The 22,033-nt window shown below is 42.8% G+C and overlaps 1 protein-coding gene across 2 annotated transcripts in view; it reads right to left on the bottom strand.

The window, feature by feature from the left end:
- The window catches only part of LOC119169114 (protein O-mannosyl-transferase Tmtc3), a 488,628-nt gene extending 470,433 nt beyond the window's left edge, over window positions 1–18,195 (bottom strand). Inside the window, exon 1 of one of the 2 annotated variants that reach the window (XM_075886398.1) lies at window positions 17,156–18,195. In XM_075886398.1, the coding sequence (XP_075742513.1) occupies window positions 17,156–17,224 (69 nt within the window). In that variant the 5' untranslated portion in view covers window positions 17,225–18,195. The remainder of the gene's footprint in view (window positions 1–17,155) is intronic. The other variant, XM_037420216.2, reaches the window with a different exon arrangement.
- Between the last annotated feature and the right edge of the window lie 3,838 nt (window positions 18,196–22,033).

Consider the following 22,033-nt stretch of genomic DNA (forward strand, 5'->3'; position numbering starts at 1 on the left):
CCACTGCAAAATATCGATGTCCTTTTCACGCGATGCACCGCAAGACTCTCTTTTGAAGTACTTGTAGTTTCTGACAGTTAGTAGTCGTAGTTGTTCCCCAGACCAGAATACAATAGGTTGGTTTCGAATATACAAGCGCATAATACATCTGCAGTCTCAACCATATGGGTACAAGACTAATCACCTTGCAGAAACAGCCAGCACTTTTGCTTATTTATGTCACAAATGAGCGCTCAGAAAAAAGCGCACCGCCGAATTCCGGCGACAGTGACGACACCAAGCGCTAGAGACGCCTAAAGGCCAAAGTTAAAGAATAAAACAAGCATCCGAAGACTCCCTGGGCGCGCCATCTCTTCCCCTCGGAAGCGTAGTTTCGCCCACCAACCTCCTCACATCGGCCGCCGAACAAGTTCTTGAAAGATCTGGAAGGGGCGTGGTGATGTAGAGTTGCGTCACGTGTAGCGGACGGTCCTCGAAACGTCTCACTCTTTTCCCAGCCTTCGCTGTGCATCGCGCAGACGAAACAATTAGATTTTTCTGGAATCTAGCGCGAAAGGTATTTAAGCGAACAGCGGAGAAGGGAGATCAGGAGATGGAGACAGTTTACGCCAGTGTGCGTAAATAGAAGATGAAGACAGTTTACGCCAGGGTGCGTAGACAGGTGATCAAGGAGGTTTTGCGCAAGTATGCGTAGGGTCATTCCGCCGTGCCGGCGAAGGCTTTTGTCGTCAGTGACAAATCAGGTGATGAGGAGAGTTTCCGCCTGAAGGGTCAAGGCTGGTGCTATCAGAAGATTAGTGTGAGTCTACCGCCAGAATGCGAAGACGCGTCCTGAAATCGCAACCCTTGGGAAGCCAACGTGTTTCCGGGAAAGAAGTTTCGTGCTTGGAGAGCGGCAAATTGAAGACGCGAGGTTTCCTGAAAGAGAAACTTCGGGGGCAGCGGATCGACAACAGCGCTGGACTTTGAGTGAGTGATTCTCAGGAGAGTATCATTCAGACTTTGTTCCAAGGACTTTGGACTGAATGAGTTTTCAAACTCTTTAGTCTTTAAGTGTCTTGGTTGTTTGATGCATGTGTTTGCATTGTAGCCTGTATTGTTGTTTGTCTGTTGTTTCTAGTGTAGCTGGTGGATGGATCCGTTTATCAATCTACACATCCATCTGTGCTTTTGTGCATGCTGCCATTCGTGCGTCCGTGCATCCGTCCGTACATTCATCCATGCGTCTGCCCATCTGTCCATGCTTCTCTTCATCTGTCCCATTGCACACACTTCTATTAGACCAACGCCATCAAGCAAAAGTGTCGAGAAATGAGGCTGAAACAGTGCATCTACTATACTGTTCGGAAAATTCTGCCGGTCACGCCCGACACAGGACAAGGTTAGACTAAGAAGAGCTTCGCCCCTAAAATAAGACAAAACGTGGCGCGCCGCAAATTCTTCTTCGGTGGCAGCGGCGTGGTCTCTCTAGAAACTTCGGCGGAGGCACTAACAGCGTGAGCAAACACGGGCGGCCGTGGTGACGCACAGTTTTACTTGGCTGTCAAGATTACCAATCAACTCTCGTGGAGCAACCATATTGACGACGCCTGTTCTTTCACCTCCAGAAAACTAGGGTTTCTAAGACACAAACTAGAAAACATGCCATCGCAGATCAAACTTTTTGCATATAGTACATTATTCAGACTCCGTTCAGAGTACGCATATGCGCAGCCTGAGACTCATATTCTAAACAAGACATTCATAAGCTTGAAATGGTCCAGAAGAGAGTGGTAAGATAAATCTATAACGCCTATCCCAATCTTCATTCACTTTCATCACTTATGGCTATAAACAACATTCCACTCTTGAAACAGCGTATAACTATCGCCAGACTCAAGTTTCTTTCTCTGCTACGAAATCGGCAATTTATTATTGATCTCAATCCTCGTGAATACCTCTTTTGATCTTTTTCCAGGCAAGCCAGACATAGTCACACTCATTATCTGACACCGTACTTTGCAAGTGCTAACCTTTTCAAACACTTCTTGTTTGCATGAATCATTAGCGAATAGAAGACATTGCCTACTTTTGCTCTTCCTGAACATGGCAATTCTAACTTTGAGAAATACATGCATCTTTTTACTTGGACAACAGTGTTAATACCTTGCCAAATACCGTCATCTCACGATTTCAGTTGTGTTGCTTTACTTGTGTTCTTTAGAGTATTTCAAGAAATGTGTGCACTTCTTTTTTCTAGTAATGTACATATAATTTTCCGTACTTAGTATGTACATGTTTTTAAGCAGTAGTGTCAGATAGTTAGAAAACTTGCTGCATCATCTCTTCGCTTTGTTTTCACTGTGTTTCCTTTTTTCGCCCCTCCTGCTTGGTCTACAGACTACAGTATGTACTAAATAAATAGATGAAAAATAAAACAAACCCTCTATATCTTGAATGCATATTCGCCTTTGGAGTAGGCGTGTAGCACCTGGGGCCCTATGTAGCACAGTATACGATGCCTACTTAACATTAAACGTATATCTCAGCATAAGGTATTCAACATTCTTCTTTCTTCCCATCAGGTTTGTTTACTTTTTGGCACATTCCTTTCCACTTGACTATAGCTTAGAAGACAACGTTCAGCTCCTGCCTGGCTGCTATTTTCTTCAATTTTTGGAATGCTTTGTGAAATTATGGGACCACTACCAGCTTTTTATCATGCTTGATGGGTTCCTTGCTTTTATTTCGTTTGGTGGGCAATCGGGAAGATGCCTTAACAAGCGGCTCAAAGAGCATCGCTACGTACACCAACAGACAAGATCACAGGAAACCTTTCCATGCACTGCAGGGAGTGTGGGTGCTGCCCAATGTTTAGAAAAACTACAATGCTGGCCAAATGAAAGAATAAGACATGTGAAATTTGGGAAGCCTTTCACATATCAGACCAAGAAAGCGCATGCATCAGTTCCAACTCCATTCTACTCACCCCCACAAAAATCGAATTAATCAGAAGCCAGATATAGCAATTAAATCAGCATACTCGGATAAGAGTGGGCATGTCGGCTTGCCACGCATGAACAGGGTGTAAAATCCGGTCTTCTATTTCACGCAGATTGTGCTACTCAGAGTGGCATGGTCGGCCAGCGCATCTGATACGTGGCTGAATTAGACAGCATTTATCACCCTCGGAGTATGCGCAAATGAACGTCAACGCGCCATTGATCACAACAAATGCGAGCTGCCAGGATCCTTCAATGACTGGACTGCAGCAACATTCGCCTCGCCTTCTTCCAACAGTGCACCTGTAAGAAGCGCATCACCCGAGCACCTTTTTAGTGGACAGTTCCAACTCCATTCTACTCACCCCCACAAAAATCGAATTAATCAGAAGCCAGATATAGCAATTAAATCAGCATACTCGGATAAGAGTGGGCATGTCGGCTTGCCACGCATGAACAGGGTGTAAAATCCGGTCTTCTATTTCACGCAGATTGTGCTACTCAGAGTGGCATGGTCGGCCAGCGCATCTGATACGTGGCTGAATTAGACAGCATTTATCACCCTCGGAGTATGCGCAAATGAACGTCAACGCGCCATTGATCACAACAAATGCGAGCTGCCAGGATCCTTCAATGACTGGACTGCAGCAACATTCGCCTCGCCTTCTTCCAACAGTGCACCTGTAAGAAGCGCATCACCCGAGCACCTTTTTAGTGGACATGTCGGCTTGGCGTCCGTGCACAGGATGTCAAACCCGTTCTATTTCACACAGGTGAGTAACAAGTACTCATCAGTTCAATATAGTGACCAATGTGTGATTCAGCTGATGTGCCTACATTCCTTGAGTGCTTTGTTTCACTACTCGAAATACATTGTTTATTCTTTTCTGATGCTTTATGGTGATGTTGAGCCCAATCAAGGGCCTGAAATGGAAAAAATACTGCATGAAATTCTTGAAGGTCAAAAAACAATGCATAGGAAACTACAGAAGTTGGAAAACAAGCCTAAGAATGTCGAAGACTCTGTGCCAATCTTTAAAGAACTCGATGCTAAAATTGTGCAGTTGGAACCCACAGTAACACAGATAAAACATTGACCGAGCTCGAGGACAGGAGATGGCGGAACAATCTTGTCTTCTGCTTTTCGGTACTGACTGGGGAAATGCCAGAATCACTAGACAGATAGTGATTGATGATATATTTCAAGACACATTAGGAGTGAAGCATAGGCGTATCAGCCGGGGGGCAAGGAGGTGACAAGTGTGGGGCTGAGCCTCCCCCCCCCCCCCCCCTTTTTTTGACAAAAAAGGTCACGAGCCCCCCCACAGAGAAAAGTTGGGGGGGCTGAGCTCTCCCCACTTTTGACATTGGTCACTGTGAGCTGCACACTGGGGAGACTAACAACTAAAGCAAAGTTTTCCTTCACCACAGTAATCACTCAAGTATGTTGTTCCCAGGAAATGAAAATGTTACCAGGAAATGTTTTAATATAGTAAAATTTTTCCTAAATTTCTGCTGTGACGATTGTCCTTGAATGTTACTTGCGGTGCAGGCTGCCTATCTAACTCTTTCGTGCCTTGTACTGTAGCATTGCAAAGCAAGCTACAGTAGAAGGCGCAAAAGCGTATTGTACTTGCTTTGTTATAGATTGAAATGACCAATCATTTTACTGACCATTCAGAGCATTTTCTGCTTCAGGAAAAATGTTTTTTTTCATTAAAAATGAACACCATCATCGCTGCTTTATTGAAGCTGCTCTGACGATTGTGACAAATCTTTTCGAATGCTTTAGTTTTGCTGCACTAGAAGCGCCACAAAAAGACTTGTGCTTTAGTCTGTGATAAATCTGACCACCCTTGCGAACGGTAGTTAAGAGCGATGGCAGCACTTTACACAGTGGCGAAGAATAAAGCAGTGGACTCGAGTACAGTGGGAAGCTCAGCTTCCAAGCTTACCCCGCAACTTGACCCACTGGACCAGGGAGAAGGCAAAAAGCCGTGGTTTTTTGCATGATGAAGGCCTAATTAGTAGTTGAGCTAGTTAGTTTTCATTCATCTTTAATTGTCTTTTACCGCTCAAGATATTACTCTGACAGAAAAGAAGCACATACGCCCAGCGCTGCTTCATTCTCTCTTTCTCAGCAAGGATGAGCTCACAGAGATGTACACACGCACATACACACTGAAAAATTTTCCGGAGCAACTGTGCATTTACCACGAAAAGGGCTCTTTGCTCGTCCAAAAGACAAAATATGCACAAAATATTGCACACGACACTGCAAGGAAGGGCACTTTCCTCCTTGTGGAGTAAAGCACCCGTTCTTTGGGGTAACTGCAGGAATGTTTGCGCAGGTTCGTTCACAAGCCTGTTTCATTTCAGACAGTTCTGTAGCGTGGTGTGGTGTAGTGGTTAATGTACGCGCATGCTGACTGAATAGCCAGGAGTTGCTAGATTGATATGTGGTTTTCAATGTCCCAAAACCACCATATGATTATTGATTATGGGAGAGGCCGTAGTAGAAGGCTCCAGAAATTTTGACCACCTGGGGTTCTTTAAAGTGCAAGGAAACCTGAGCACACGGGCCTACAGCATTTTCGCCTCCATATTTATATCCCTCTTGATTAGTGAGGGAGGTTGTTTGCCCCCCACTCGCGAAGGAGTTGGTACGCCACTGGAATGAAGGTATCCGCTGTTGAACAAATCCATAGAATCGTCTGTCATCGTACTAACAAGACATGCCCTGTCATTCTTAAGTTGTTTAACCATCGCGAGAAAGTTTCCATTCTGAGTAGCTGCTACAAACTAAAAACAAAGTCATATCAGTCTCAGAGGATTTTTTGGCTGCCACTAGAGAAGTTCGAAAGTTCCTCTGGGCTAGTACGGCTGATATCAGGCGAGATGGGTCTAAGGTAAAACTGATAAAATAAAATCGGCGGTGAATCGTACAACTGGGAGGAAACCTAAAAGGACACGAGTACTGAGCAATCAATGCTGCGAACACAGGCGGACAACGGGCCGTCAGCTTCGCGCGAGCCCGAGAACCAGAGAATTAAATAAAGGCCTCAAAAATACTTTCCAATGTCTTAACGTAAATGTTCGAAGTATAATAAAAAAAGCAGGTGACCTAGAAAGCATAATTGCCACTCACAGCCCCCATGTAATAGCTGTTACAGAAATGTGGCTGCATGAAGACATAATTGACTAAAGTCGCACCGCATGGATACTGCATCTACCGCAAGGACCATGACTCCCGCGGTGGCGGCGTTGCTATTTTGTGAATATAATCATTGCATGTTACAAGACTGCCCGACATTACCAGCATTGAATGCGTATTGGTGAAAATTCACTTCGATGAATTCCATTTGGTAATTGCCAGATTTTACTGCCCCCTCAACAATGATGGTACATTTTTTGAGGTGCTTAAAGAGTTCGTGTGCTAGAACCGCACTCCTAACCTTGCATCAACTGAAGATTTCAACATTCCACTAATTAATTTGGATGGTGATTTTTCTAAAGCACTGTGTGCTTCCGCTGAGCCACTTGTAGACATTGCTTCTTTACATGGCCTATCACAACTAGTAAAAGCGCCTACAAGAATACATGGTGACAGTCGATAAATTTTGTATCTCTTTATTATTAGTGACAGTGTTCTTGATCCTGCCCCAACAGCAGATATATTGAAAGATATCTCAGATCACAAGCTGCTATGCCTAAATATCGAAGTAAAATTCCGATCAAGACTGGCGAAAAAAGAGTGTATTGTTCCGGTGTTCTCACATGCTAGTGATGTTGAAATTTTGGATGTTCTAGATGTTTTTTTGTTTTTTTTCGTTTAACTCATTTTGCGAATCAGATACTTCTACTGTTGAGCATATGTGGTGTTTATTTAGAAACCTGGTCTATACTTGTGTGAAAAAGTTTATCCCACGCAAACGACGCTTGCAGTGTACACTTATTCTATAGATGACGAAAGAGATTGCAGATAGAAAAGTGCTGCTAACAAGGTGTCACCTTGAGAAATATGCGAGTTCGGATGAGGTTCGATGCGCTCCCTGCCACTTCGGTACAGAGACAGAAAAGTGAGTTGAGCCACTTTCTCAGTCAGAAAACATTGTCCCTGACACACTGCACAGGATCGGCAACGCCACAATACCAGGACTCGTATATCGCAACCTATTATTCAATTTTGTTTGCCATAAAGTGCACTAAGCACATCTTGGAATCTTTTTCTGTACCCTTCGAGATATTTGGAACTAGCTACAGATGTTGCACATGAGTCTATAAGCCTATTCATAGGCACTGAAATTTTATTTCTGCTGCATAATATGGCAAGCATGTGTAGCCATTTAACACGTCCGTTTCTGCATTTTTCCACGTTTTTTTCCACTGCTATCCCTGCTAAGAATGGGATTGCAAGGGTCGTGCCATGTATATATGTGCGAAAGTTTCTTCAATTAAAACAGTTGGAAGTTAGCGCCAGTCCCGTGCTCTTTGTGTGTCTGTGTGTTGATTTGCGATAGAATAATTTTCATTCAGCCTCACACACTGAGATAATAGAAAGGGAGGGGGAGGGGGGGTGCTGCGACTAGGGGGGTGGGCTAGGTTAGCTTGATGCATTGACATAATAGGAAGGGGCTGCTGTGACAAACCTTTGTCCTCTCCTGACAAGAAAACCTGCACACACCTATGCAAGCCACTCAGTCATTACAACTTCATTATTGTTCAAGAAAATTAAATTGCCTTGAAGTTCACTTTTGACATGCATGCTTTTTTTGGATTTTGAGAATCCTGGAGACTTCCACTGCATTGACTGGCGCTTACTTCCTGGGTCATGTATAAGAATTCATGTCTGATCATACGTTACAAATCTAGATTGTTTGCAATGCATTCATACATGTCCAAACATACACCTTTACAGCACTGTTTTTTATAATTGGACAGAATTTCAGCACCAACTTTTGCAAAATCTTTCTCGTAAGTAATTTGTCATTTAGAATGCCTCAAACAGCATCCCTATTCATATTAACTAACTCTACGACACTTAATCTAACTCTACGACACTAACTCTAACTAACAAAGACTTCATCATCCGTCACCACGGTTCACATCATGAGCTTTGGCAATGGTTTGGTCTGTGATTGCTGACCTTGGGCACCCAGCACATTCATCACCCTTTATTTGTCCCCTGAAAATTGCTTGTGCTATTCAGACAAATGTGCATGAGACAAAGTTTCACCTCTATAAGCCTTGATTAACATTTGAAATGTTTCCCTAACCAATTTCTTAAGCTTCACAAGAAACTTGATGTTGATTCGCTGTTTGGTTTTTGCATCAGACTTATTTTTTGGGGCAGAATTCAACTTCACCTGTTCCCTGAATGATACCCAACTGTTGTGAACGGTTACTAGAAAATCTCGAGCAAACACCCCCCTCTCAACCCCCTTGAAGGATAAGCAGACAAGATCTGGAGTAAGGCCCTTGCTTGGCCATGGATCGAAATTCAATACGGCCACAAAAGGTCCGTTAGGAATAAAGAATGCACACCCATGCTTCCAATGCAAAGCTTATTAATGAATACGCAGGCATACACTGTATTCATGCACATTCCTCATGCAAATAAACATTGAATGAATATGGTGGAAGAAGAGGCCACATATTTAAGATAACCCAAAAATTAAAGGGGGGCACCAGCTTGCAAATCAAAACTGGCCACATAGATAGAGAAGGTGTATGGGATGACATGAGTGCAGCAGTTCTCAACTCCTCCCTCTCTTCAAGCTACACTCTGTGTCTGTCTATCTCTTTCTCTCCCTCTCTCTCTCTCTCTCTATGTGTGTGTGTGTGTGTGTGTGTGTGTGTGTGTGTGTGTGTGTGTGTGTGTGTGTGTGTGTGTGTGTGCGTGCGCGTGTGTGTGCGTGTGTGTGTGTGCGTGCGCGCGTGTGTGTGTGTCACATCACTTACCATTTGATTGCCATAGCTGTATGCGCCCTAGCAAATTGTAAGCTAGGAGCAGTGCCAGTCAAAACATCTGTTTTGAATTGCTGGGGACTTTTGACATATCTGTTGCATTGGCTGGTCTACAAATCAGATGGCAAGAATGTGGGCATCAAAGCGCATTCGAAGTCATTTTAGTCATTGCCCATGGACTAATGAGCTGGTTTGAATAAATAGGAATTACTACTCTCGCTAATGTGCAAGACGAAAAATTACATAGATTTCCTAATACCTAAAGATTTAATGGGTGGTGCCACAAGGGCAGATCAAATGGCATTGATGCCATTTGTCACCTTCACCAGAAGTGAGAAATGAGCACTTTCCAAGCCAAGGCTTGTTTACTGCAGTATGCATACTAAGTTTGAAGTAGTGTCTGTCGGGCCGAAAATCTTTCGCGACTTAACTACTCTCAAGCTATTTGTTAGTTGTACTATAAGAAAGTCCATTTCATACTCGCAATGGCTTTGACGAGACAGGTGCTATGTCTAATTACTGGCTTCATATTCATGACGCAATAGCCAAAGTTGTGTTCTGTCATAATGCTTCAATGACAGCAAGAAACTCAAGCTCATGGCACATATAGGTCCGTTTTAACAATTGAACCTCGGCCTTGCCTCACGTTCTTCTCTCTTTCTTGCTCTGTCCACATGCACTATAGAGGCTCACAAATGATAACAGGGTGAAAGATACGCATAAGACTGGTTCATGAATACTGGCCCAATTCGTTCATCATGCACAATAAATATTCAAAACTGATAAAAAAAATTCGAGGAAAGGATGAGGTTGGTTTGTGAATACGGGCCATAGTATTCTTTTCATTAACATTACATGCAGGTAAGAGTTGTTTGAGTGCATGCTGATTTTTATCACCCTAAAATTGATCATTTCAAAGGTTGTTCTTCTCAACATCGCCAGGTGAAATGCCATTAAATCTATACGTGTGGCTGCTCAAACGGAAAGAAACATCAAGGCGATTTCTCCTGTAACACAGGTATGTGTGCAGCAAGTGAAAATAATATTAGTCATCTTTACATCGCAAACATTCTGGATGTCTGACATTTTATCAGACTATGCTGTCAAACCCTTTGAAGAATACCCAGGTAGCACAAAACATTGAAGTAACGTTGTACTTTTGTTGTGAATGTTGTAGAAACGTTTTATGTTTTCAAACAAATTGTCTGAACGTTTATATGAAACATATAACGTTCTTTGTTGTATGTAAAATGTTAAACATATATTAGAAGTACACTGTTAAAATAACGTTGAACGTGGAACATTAGTGCAACATTCAAACAAAACATTGAATATTGAATGTTATATTTCAAACATTAAAAAAATGTTAAAATTGCACGAAGAATTAACATTACAGGTAAACATTCCAGTAATGTTCATGCAACATTTTACGATCATTATTTGCCAAAATGGCCCTTGAAAAAATTTAATAACTTAATGCTGCAGAGAAATACTTCTTGATGTAAAACGACTGCTCTATAGAATACAAAGAAAACATTATTTCATTTCAGAAATGAAATCGGTTTTTGCTAAGTGACACCAGATAATGATAGTTACACTAACATATAGTGCAGTCAATCTGTGGCTATTTTTCATTTGATAGTGCAACTATTCTATGCATGCTTATGAACTGCTTTTACTGCTTGAAATGTCACACACAGCTGTCTTTTGGTCATGTATTTGTAGTAGCTTTCAAGTTTCTCGCGCATCACTGTGGCATGCACTTCAATAGCCAAACTACCATGGACGTCGGCATGAGTTAAATCTCGAGGGGGGGGGGGGTTGCATTGTAGTGGGGGAGTGCTGGTGTGGCTTGGGCAAATGGTGCTTTAAATTTGCATGCCCCTGCTGATTCCCAAGAACACTGGTGACTCAGAAAAGGTTGGCAAAACAGTATTGCAATTTCTTTATTGAGGTCCCAATGCTTTACATGTGTTAGTGAACCATACAATTATTGTAAATAAAACAAAGATTCTCAGGCTTCCCTAAAGCTATCCAAATTTGAATGATGGTGATGCTCTTGGAAAGACCGTTCCAGTCCTGGGTGGTCTAGCAAAGGAGCGACAGTGGGTCACGGTGCAAACAAGAGGCAGGTAGACAGCCTTGTAGTAGTGTGTATGGGCTGAAAAGTATGATGAGCAGTTTGAAAGTTATATTGAAATGTATGCATTCGGTGCTACAAGTATATTCTAGTGATTGTGCATTGCAGGTATACATTATGTACGTCTGGATTAGTCCTTATCTAAGCAACACCAGCTGGTACAGTGCGAGTAACAGTATATTAATTGCAACAGATTAATACAACTGCACGGTTTAGGTCAAGCTCCTTTGACTTCATTTGGGCTGCGTTCAAACCGCAGATGATTACTTTAATTTTGGGCCAATTCATGTTCTGCAAGCTCCGAAATTTGACTCATGGAGGGGCAAAATGCAAGTTATAATGAAAATAGCCAGAAGCTTTGCAAGTATTGTAAACTATCTTACTTCAGAAGACGTTTAGATTCAGGGAATTCTTAAAAAACAAGACACTTAGCATAGTTGAGACACTACATCGTAGCATGACCTCACCAGACTTTTGCGATCCCTTAGACTTCTATCAGCGAAGCTGTTTATCAAATCGCGAGTGGGTGGCAGAAAACTATTATTGTAACAGGTATGTGCGATATAAATTGGGAAAATCTCACTACTCGCCACAGGTCCACCAATAATGATGAATGCAACAGTTAGCCCAACAAATCGCTTCAAAGCAACAGCAAGTCGAAGACCCCTGAGCCCGTATAAGAAAATACTAGAGAATGAGAAAGGCAGCGGCGAGAAGACCCCGAAGCAACAAAAAGCCTGCGCTAAAGACGTGCCTGTCGATCTGTAAGAGGTGTGGACGCTCAGTTTCAGGGCGAGTTTCTGTCTCTGGAATTTGAATAACTGTGTCGTGCCTGCGACTGTCTATGGGCTTCTCTGATCTAAAAATCAACGTAAAAACAACCTAGCATCACCTAGCTAAAGCCTAGAAGCAACCAGATAAGTCTTCACAATTGTCCAGTTTTGCCGTTTCAAGCCTTGAGCGGCATGCATTCTGACATACTATCCAAGCTTACCGAGCTATTACCTCGACAACAGTGCCCAGTGTTTCGCGGCTAGCCTCAGTCAAACCAGTTCAAGACACGCTCCGGAGCATTCAAGTTAAGCTTTCCAACAACTGTACGGTGTAATGTCGTTTAGGAACACCAGACGGTTAAAATTTTTTTAAGCTCTCTGCTACAGTGCGCTCATATTCATATTGTGGTTTTGGTACGTAAAACCCCCGATAATATTAATATTAAAACTAAACAAATCCAAACATAATGAAATGACGGTGAAAGCAATCTGGCTGTTCAAATTTTAGTCCATAAAGGAAAACAGAGCAGTAAGAAAATTGAACATCAGCAGTCATGTTGTGCGTTCTCTGTGTGCAGTCTGCTCTTGTGTAACAATATTTCAACAACAGCCAATGACAGATTTCACACCGTTTCTGTCATGTGCACTTTGTAATTGTGTTCAATTAATGGAAATATAGCAACTGGGTCAGGATTGTAGGCACTGTGTTGATAGGATGAGGTTAGTTTCTACATCTTCTTCTCGAGCACAGCCCGAATAAAATGCCGCCATTGGCCAAAGATGAGACATCCCATGAAAAGCATTAGGCTAACGTAACTCCTTAGCCACAACAGCAACAGGGAAGCTACATATATGAGACGTAACGCAAGTGTACGAGTAAAACTTCTCGTAGGCTGTATAGCTGCATGCAGTCGGCCACACTCGGTGAAAATAGCTGAACACTAGTCAGGAAATGTCCTGCCGAAAGTCAATTCGTGCACAGACATGACATCGCGACCAACAAAATATGGTCAACGAACACATTCTCGTCTTCGCCGCTTCGGTGAATCATGAATGTAAGGCGTGAAGACAGCGCGCAAAGACACTGTTCAGCTGGGCTAGCTACCCTTGCTGGGCCGCACCACGAACTGTACTTAATTGTGACACGCTGAACACAGCTAGCACATTCCAGGAAACATGCCGTAAGGTAGGACAGGTCGGCGTCGATCAACGCATCAACTACCTTTTGCAATCAAATCAAAAGCACAGTAAACAAGCGCTCAGAGTCTCAAAAGATCTGTGAAGGCCAAACTGTGCGACAGTCAAATGTCAGCGTCCCCTACAGTTTTGCAGATGATGCACACACACTCCATACGTTGCGAGACGATGCCCCACATCAAAATTTGTTACCATTACAATCTTTTACGACGCTAATTTCGCCAACAGCTCTAGTGCAGCTTGCTTTACGGCTTTAAGTTTTTACAATTGCAGCCATAGAGCCACTTCACGGGCACAGCCCCGTTTTTACCTCTGCTTTTGCTCAACAGGGTAGATGACGCTAGTGAACATTTACTAACGTTTTAAAAAAAATAAACGTAATTTAATTAGATAACAAAAAGATTGCTATAATGGACAACAATCTGTTTTGTTTTACAAATGTTTTTTTTTGTTACAGCACTAGTAATCATAATCAAATGCAGAACTTAATTTTTCTATGTTTTGGCTCACGTCGGCAACCATGAAAGCGTCTTTTTTTTTTGGCTCACGGAGGAAGGAAAGGTCTTCCTCCATGTTTTGGCTCGTGTTTCCTCCTATTTCCCTGGCGAGCGTAGATGATCATGACGATGAGACCGGCACGCTTTTTCGTTTACACTTGTAAGATAGTATATAAATGTAAGCATGAATGAGTTCATTGCCTTTCAAAGCTGCTAGTCTCAATGAAGTAAACTACTGCATGCATGTAATACCAATGTCACGTGGTACCGCGCCGTGGCTGACGCAAAAGTACAGAAGGGGTCAACAGTTCCCAGGCCCCGCTGTCATAGGAATACATGGGATGGTAGCCTAAGAACTTTTGACCAACCCTGTACGTCGAAAACACGGTGATATAAAAACCAATCTGCGGATGGAGTTTGGCGCAGCACAATCTGAAAGTAGGATCGCGTTGCGATTGGGGGAGGTGTCAGCACCTGATACGCCTTAAGCCTCATCTATATCGGTCCTTTTTGCGATTGTAACTGCTCGTGCGGCCCCGGTACAGTCAATTTTAATCGCGATCAGGTCCAATCACTATTTGTGTGATGTCTGCATTGTTCTTCTTGTATTTGGTAAGGGGACGCAAATTTCAAATGTCCTGGAGTATTTATTCTACTGTTTGTGAAAAGGAAATGGTCCTGGTTGATATGCATATTTCCAGCTGCTGTACGTACAACACGCAAGGCAGCAGATGCTGAGGTCAGCCACGTGATTGGCGATTGGTTACGCTTTGCCAGTGCAAGGCTTACTGTGTCCAAGGCAAGCAAAAACCTAATGTTTATTATTATGCATGATACAGCCGAGGTATCACTCTTTTTGTCCTTGCCACCTCTAGGTTTGTGGCATAACTTTTTCACAAGCCTTTCTGTGTTCTTTTTGTAAGAAAGAGAAAGTGGTAATCTTTTTATTTACACTTTTTTCATAATTAGTCTTACCAAAAGAAGAAAAAATGTAGCACATAACAACGGCTTGTGGTAATCAGTTTCACGTGAAGCAGTCTGTGAGTGGTTGTGCTGCATTTTTTGGCTTTAAATTAAACTTACAAGGTGGGTAGATGTGTTTTGGTCAGTGTAGTAGGTATGCGCACATAGCGGTCTTACTAGGCACGTTGGCTACACCAGCTTTGTGTATTACGTACAGCGGGATCCCTGGCTTGTTAGATGACAGTATTTTTCCCACGCCAAAGATACCTGATGCCTTGTCTTGAGGTTTAGATGAGACTAAGTGATGACAGGTTATACAGCTTATTTCTTGCTGTGTGGGTATAACGCCACTAAGAAGCACAAATTTGGATGAAAGCAGATGGTCTGGGATGTATGGGGGCTGCCATGTTGCTGTAGGTCATCTTGGTTAGACAACTGCAATTACCAGCTGGTAATGGCTACAGTAATTCAGAGTTTGCAAAGTACGTGCCAAACCTACTTCTTATAGCTGTAGCGTGTGATGCAAGAAGCACAGTTAAAACCTTTGTATATGATTAATAATGAAACAGTTATGTCCAGAACTATTTATGTATGCTGCACAAGTCTACTGCAAGTGTACTCTGCGTAGCTCCAGCAGTGCTGTGAGGTATCTGCTTCCATTCAGTGATATAGGAGTCAAAAGCTTTAAATTTTGAAGTGCGATCATGTGCAAGCAGCCAGCAAGTGATAGCATATACTATCAAGGGACTACAATGGCACTATCAAATGTAATGTGGACCAGGAAGATAGCACTATGGCAAGGCAGTGCAGACAGTGATCATTATTGGTGGTTGGATGAAATTCGAGTTTTTAAGCAGCTGCTGCGAACAAGTACTTTGCAGAGCACTAACAAGGCTGCATGCATTAATTGTACAGTGTTGGTGAATGGTTTTCATTGTCTTATCAAAAGCATCTGCAATGCTTATGCTGTCACTGAAGCTATTTTGTTTGTTTATTATCTGCAGTGATTCCTAAATATTCCTTGTTTTTGCAGAACAAAGTGCCACGGCCTGCTTATTGATCACAGCCAAGCCTCGGATGAGCATCGGGTAATAAAGTATATACGGGCATCATGCAATAAAGTATATTTGCAATCAAGACATGCAGTTGAGCTTAGTTAATGCTGCCAAACAGCTGCAAAATGTAGAAAGTCTTTAAAACTGCTAATTAGAGTGCTTCGAATCAGTCTGGTTCAGTCCATGCATATATATACAAGCTGCTAACACACATGCGTTCCATCAATAATTTAATTAGAATACCCTACTGCATGTTGAAGACATGCTCCAGCTATTATTTGCAAGTTTGTTTTTTCATTTAAAAAGAGTTTTGACATTAGGCCTGTTTTCAGCGTTGCGTGTGTATAATTTACTATAATTCTTAATATTTTATAAATGTTACAAGAGTGTAACTTGTAACGTCACTCTTACGTTTTGCTTAACATTATGCAAACATTATCATAATGTTTTATTAATGTTTACACCATGTTCAAGATAACGTTACTGTTACGTTTATTCACGTTAGCACAACAGTTAATTTTGATGACATTAACAATCTTGTTTCAACATTGAAGCTGAACATAAAAGTAACATTATTATAACGTATTTGTGCTACTTGGGAAGTCACCTTGGAAAAAGAGCCCATTTATTTTTCAAATAAAAAACAGCAACCTGCTGCATAGAGCATTAAGCTTTTATTGTCTACATGTTTCAAAGGCGGCACTTCTATAGACTGAAGACAGGTGAAGAGAAAAACGTAGTGTTTGCATAAATAATACTTAGCTATGGAGGCTGTGAACCAATAAATTAAAAAGCCGATTTCTGTGTCAGTAGCATTTTTGAGTGCGCTTATAATCGGAGCAACACTGCCCCGACCCAATGCGACAACCAAGGCGACCGTCTCAAGGCCGCGTGTTCATTAAATTTAATTAAAAGCGGCTACATTAAACTTAATTAAAGGCGGCTACATTGAATTATATGGAGGTTTGGCGCTCGTTGTTTAATAACTTCAGGTGGTCAACGGTAAATCCCAACTCTCGCGATCATGTGATGGTTTCGGCAGAAATAGCATCCTGCTATGAAAGATTGTGTAAGGCAGAGTGAACCAGTCAACGACTTCCCAATACAACAAAGAACCAGGAAAATCAAATTGCGCACGTGAAACATCTCTGGCAATGCGCCACTGTGCAGTGCATTTTAACAAATGAATATGTTGCTGTACACTCGATTCTTCATTAATGATAACTAAAAATAACTTGAAACAAGGTATTATATTTTCTGCTTGTCCGCGCAGTCATCACGACTGCCCGCGCAGTAATGAAGAGCAAATTTCAGCCAGAGGAAAAATGTTTACTTGCTTTCGGCACACGAACGCTGCAAGCGTAATGCTCGCATTAATTCTGAAAGAAAGTGTAAAGTTAAGGGCTTGTTTTCTTCGTTATTCAAGAACCCGCATACCACAGTCATCCGCGCGCTCCGGATGCATTTCCCGGCTGAATTCTTCATACCTCTGAAGAAAGCACGCGCATCTTTGAAAGCACGCATCTGACAGGATGCCGCGAATACCATGAGAGATCATATACTACAGTACACACACACTCACCTTCGACGTACTCGGAGGCTCGACGTAGCTCCGGCGATCTGAATCACCACCGCTCACGGCCCCCGTCATATAGCTGGTCGTCTATGGTCCACGCTATCACCTCCACAATTCGGTCACGCACACAGGTGATGGAGAATCAGCACATTCCGATGGTGGGCTGTTGGGAGTACGCTGAGCCACAGAGCACCTAGGCTGAGCCGTAGCGAGGACTGACGCGGCTGGCCAGAGCTACTCTTGACACACTACCGGAGCAGCGCCTGGAGGTGAGCGCCGAGACGACTCCGACCGGCGGCGGCGCGGTAGGTGTTCTGTGGTGGGCTCGTTTCGTGTCGGCGGCGGTGTGCCAGCGGCGCGGAAACCGAAACAAGTTGAAAAAGCTCTTTACTGCGACTTTTTTGCTTAATTAGCTGAAATTCAAAGCTGTTAGCCCTAACTGCAAAAAAAAATTACATATGAGATTAAGAGAAGAGAATTGGCAAATGGTTCGTAAATGCTTTGTTTTTGAGCATGCGTACTGCAAAAAGAACTAAAAAAAAAAAAAACCTTGGCGAGGAGGGTACATATCTCAAGTCATGCACAGTATATTATGAATTTCAGGGGAAGTTTTGACCACCCGTTTAGCGTTCGTCAAATAACGATTTAATGCGGCTGGGATCGCACACGCAGCAGATTACCGTGCCACTACGGTACGTATGTTGAATGTTATGTTTATTGCTTCCACAAATATGAAGCGTTCTTTTTTATTTTATTTTTGGTATCGTATTTGCATATGCTTCACAAGATTCATGACGGTAACCTGCTGGCATATCATTTGAAAGAATGGTGAACCCAGCCTTGAAGGACGCGCGCACACAACAGGATTCAACACGCAAGCAACACGGTTCGAAAGAAAAAACCAAGACGCACATGCGCTACACGTAATGCAGCTAGTACAGATTAAAAACTGCGCATGAGACAATCAGATGATTATAAATAACCAACACGCGCCCATGCACGGTGAAAACCATAAAGGTTTATTGCAGGTGATGATACATTCTAAATATTACATTCATCTAAAAAGATGATCAGCCTCTTTTCGTGATAGCAGTACGGATAACATAAATCAGCACCATGTTTTTTTTCAAGACGATGGTCTTTCTTGGGACCTTCGACGGAAAATGTTTGGTCTGTCTGTTAGTCTGTCTGTCTGTCTGTACATTTGTATGTTTGTACTCAACCCTCAAAGTACAGTGCCTAGAACATATTTTTAGTAGTGTGCCGACCACAGGGCGTTTTCAATGGGAGACGCTGGCACTACCGACGATGCTTTCCTGCGGTGGCCACCAAACGGCGACACCTTTAGGGACCATCAGCGTCAGGCGAAGACACAGAACACCTACGAACACAGAAGACACGTGAAGCTGGACTGCGGGCTCAGACCATCCTCTGGCGCCGCTGTTTAAGCAAAAAAAATAAATGTAGTTTTTGGTTCAATAAGTATTACGGCTTAGTGGCGCTAGCCACCGCCCGATCTAAAGGGTACAGCTAGAGGTGTGCGCCGAGGCGATTTCGACCGGCGGCGGCGTGGGGGTCGTTCAGAGTCGGCGGCGGCGGCGTTGTCGGCGCACGCCGGTTTTTTCATCGGCGGCGGCGCGCGGCCAATTTTCGTCGGCGGCGGCGGCGCCGGCGGCGCAGAAACCGAAACTGAAAATTAAAAAGACTCTTCTGCCACAAGTTACTGAATTTTTTGAAATTCAAGAACTTTATTCCAAATAGCATAAATGACACTACACAGATGTGTTGACATCCCGATGAGTGCAAAGCGTTTTGTAAAATAGTATTTATTTTGCTTTCATGAAAAAATACCGCGTATTTCTATCTATGTCCGTGTTCTATGGTAAATGTGCAGCACTTTGCTTTTTTTTAGTTTAAGATGCATCAGTTTGTTGTTGTTGTTGGCAACGTCATACTTCATGAAACCTTCTTTCATTGAACAATGAGCAAGCGGTGACGCACGTCACTCATTTCGCTTTTTCCGGATCTGGTCTTATTTTCACATTGTATGCTGCACAAAAGAAGAAGAACCTCTGCTTCGAGTTTTGTTATTAAGATTGCATGAAACCGCTTTTTTGAGTATCTGTCTTGCTTTGAATGTAACTTTTCTTCAAACGAATCAAAATACCTACTTTTCACAATGTGAGAATCTTTTATGCAGTGGTATAGGATGCGGAAGGAAACAAATCTGCGCATTTATTCAACTAGTTCTCAGCGCGGTGTTCAATGAATGAAGTGTAGACATGGGCGTGGGCGAGGCGGGTGGTGCAAAAAGGACACTTGAACCCTTCAAGCTCCACCAGCACTTGCTACCCACTCTAGCGACACCAACACGACCTACTCCCTCAGTCGTGATGCAAGTTGAAAGAAGGGTTTGCATCCCCCCAAGACAAAAACCTGTCGATGGTCATATGTGCAGATGAAAGCAAATGCAATATTTGCTCAGATACACAGCCCATACTGGTCACAAGCTGGGCGTCCGTTGACCACGCCTGCAGAGAACGTTGACTCCCCGACGCCTTGGTGTTTGTCAGGGGAGGGGAACACCGCTTGCAAGTGGGCCCCATTAAAATTTCTCTTAAAAACGTCACAAATAAGAAGGCTTGATAAGTATGTATAAAACATTCAACTTTTCAATGCTTTTTTGTAGCGTGTTCACGTGCTCAGTACCCATCAGATGTGTGAGAAATCTAAATAGCAACTGCCCCTCTCGACTTGTTCCGGAAAAGACACAATAGAACAATGCAATTACGAGTGCTGGGAACCTTTGTTCTTTTGTACATTTGATTTCTAGGCATGATTTGAATTCTTATATAAACAAAAATAAAACCTGCAACATATTAAAAAAGGCTGCTATTGCAAGATGTGTGTTGCAAGACGTGATTTTTCTAGACTTACGTCTCTGCAAGGCACATCTGGTGTCACAAACTTGTAAGTGTCCCCCCTTTTCCCCACGACATCTCCCGATCCCCCCCCCCCCTCTCTAATAAAAAGGCACCAATGCAGGCCTCCGTAGGCTTCCGTGATTGCCTATTGGCGCGCGGCGGGCCATTCCGGTGGCTAGGTCCAACAGTGGCGATTTTGATTTGCTTTATTGGAGGTGCTGAAGGATCAAGAAAAGGCCGATATTTGTAAATTTCTTGAGAGTTCAGTGATAGTTTCTTCATGAATACCGTGGATTATTGGACCTCACTTTGTGTATAATGCTCCAATGAAAAAAAAATGGTTTCATCCTGTGTCACTGCAAAGTCAGAAGCCATCACATGTGCAGGCATCATTAAGCTTCTATATGACATTGCTAAGGTTCAGTACATTTGTGCAAATAATTCTCGTTAATTGAACATTTTTAGCATAATCTTTGCTTGGGTTAGTATGTGTGAAACATAAATTTGAGATTTAAAATTATCATTGTGGGTTTCTGCAGCAAAGGCACATTGATTAAAACTGATGACTCCGGAGCTACGGCAGAGGTAACACTCGTTCTGTTTTTTTCGGTTACGGTAACGGTAATGCGTTACCTTTTCTATGTATCTATATAACGTGGAGCCGTGAAACGTTCCCCTTTTTCTTATTTGAGTAACGAGTGAGGTATTTAGTTACTTTTTACTGTAACGGAAACATCACTAAATAGACTTACAGGAGTGATGTCGGCCCACACCGTCAGTTGTTGCGGTGTATAGGCTGGCTGTAAACATTACATGGATATATTCCTTTCACCCAGCACGTGATAGGGAAGGGTCGCTCGACCTTTGAGAAATACACAACAGCTTTTTAATGATATGCATATCTTCCCACCGAAGCGTGCACTTTGTTTCATTAATATTTATAGTCAACGTGAGTGCTGTCGTCACGCCGTATGTTTTAGGTAGAAATTTAGCCTACTCAAAATACCTAAAGACGTCGATCCACCTTGCAACGCGTGGCCACCCGCTGACGGTTCTGTATGAAAATGGCATCCACAGTGAAACACGTTGCATCTGCTGAAACTTTATCGCAACATTATTATACTGCCACGCTCGCTTGTATTTTTATGTCACTGTCTTGCGCAAAGGCACTGCCATAGTGGTTCAGTAGCTAAGGTACCCGGCTGCTGACCCGCACATCGCGGGATCAAGTCCCACCTGCGGCTGCTTTATTTTCGATAGAGGCGAAAATGCTGTAGGCCCATGTGCTGCGATTTGGTTGCATGTTAAAGAACCCCAGGTTGTCAAAATTTCTGGAGTCCTCCACTACGGCATCTTTCATAATCATGTGGTGGTTTTGAAACGTTAAACACCACATAATAATCAGTTGCCTTGCACAAAGGACGCTTGGCCGTCTGCGAAAACTCTAGATTATTTTAGAATCTTCTGATAAGCTTGAGACACCTACGATATGGATGCTACGTGTATAAATGGTGACGTACCTTCACGCAGATCATTTTACCGACGACCAATGCTCTAATTACCGCTATCTGTGTAAAGCACGAATTTCTAGTACTTTGCACTTTCCTATGCACATGTTCACTCAATAAAAAGTGTCGTCTTGAGCAACCCACGTACCATATTCTTTGCCGTCGCAACACGTGACATTGCCGTAAGTGAAATGAGAACGCTGAAATGATCGATATGAAACAGTGAGATGGGGCGTAAGTGCACGCCCAAATTTGATTTGAGATGCGTATACCACAAGCTATTTTCTTTTATAGAACCAATATGATGCGGATTTGTTAAATGTGAAGTTCAATGTCAAGAAAGGAAGAACACGAACTTGAAAGAGACAGTGGAGACGAAAAGTGATAGGTATTCACGTAAAGTTTGATCCGTCCTTCCACTATCTCAGGTGTATTCGAAAAATGTCGCGCTT

The sequence above is a fragment of the Rhipicephalus microplus genome, chromosome 2 (assembly GCF_043290135.1).
Source record: "Rhipicephalus microplus isolate Deutch F79 chromosome 2, USDA_Rmic, whole genome shotgun sequence".
Lineage (NCBI taxonomy): Eukaryota > Metazoa > Arthropoda > Arachnida > Ixodida > Ixodidae > Rhipicephalus > Rhipicephalus microplus.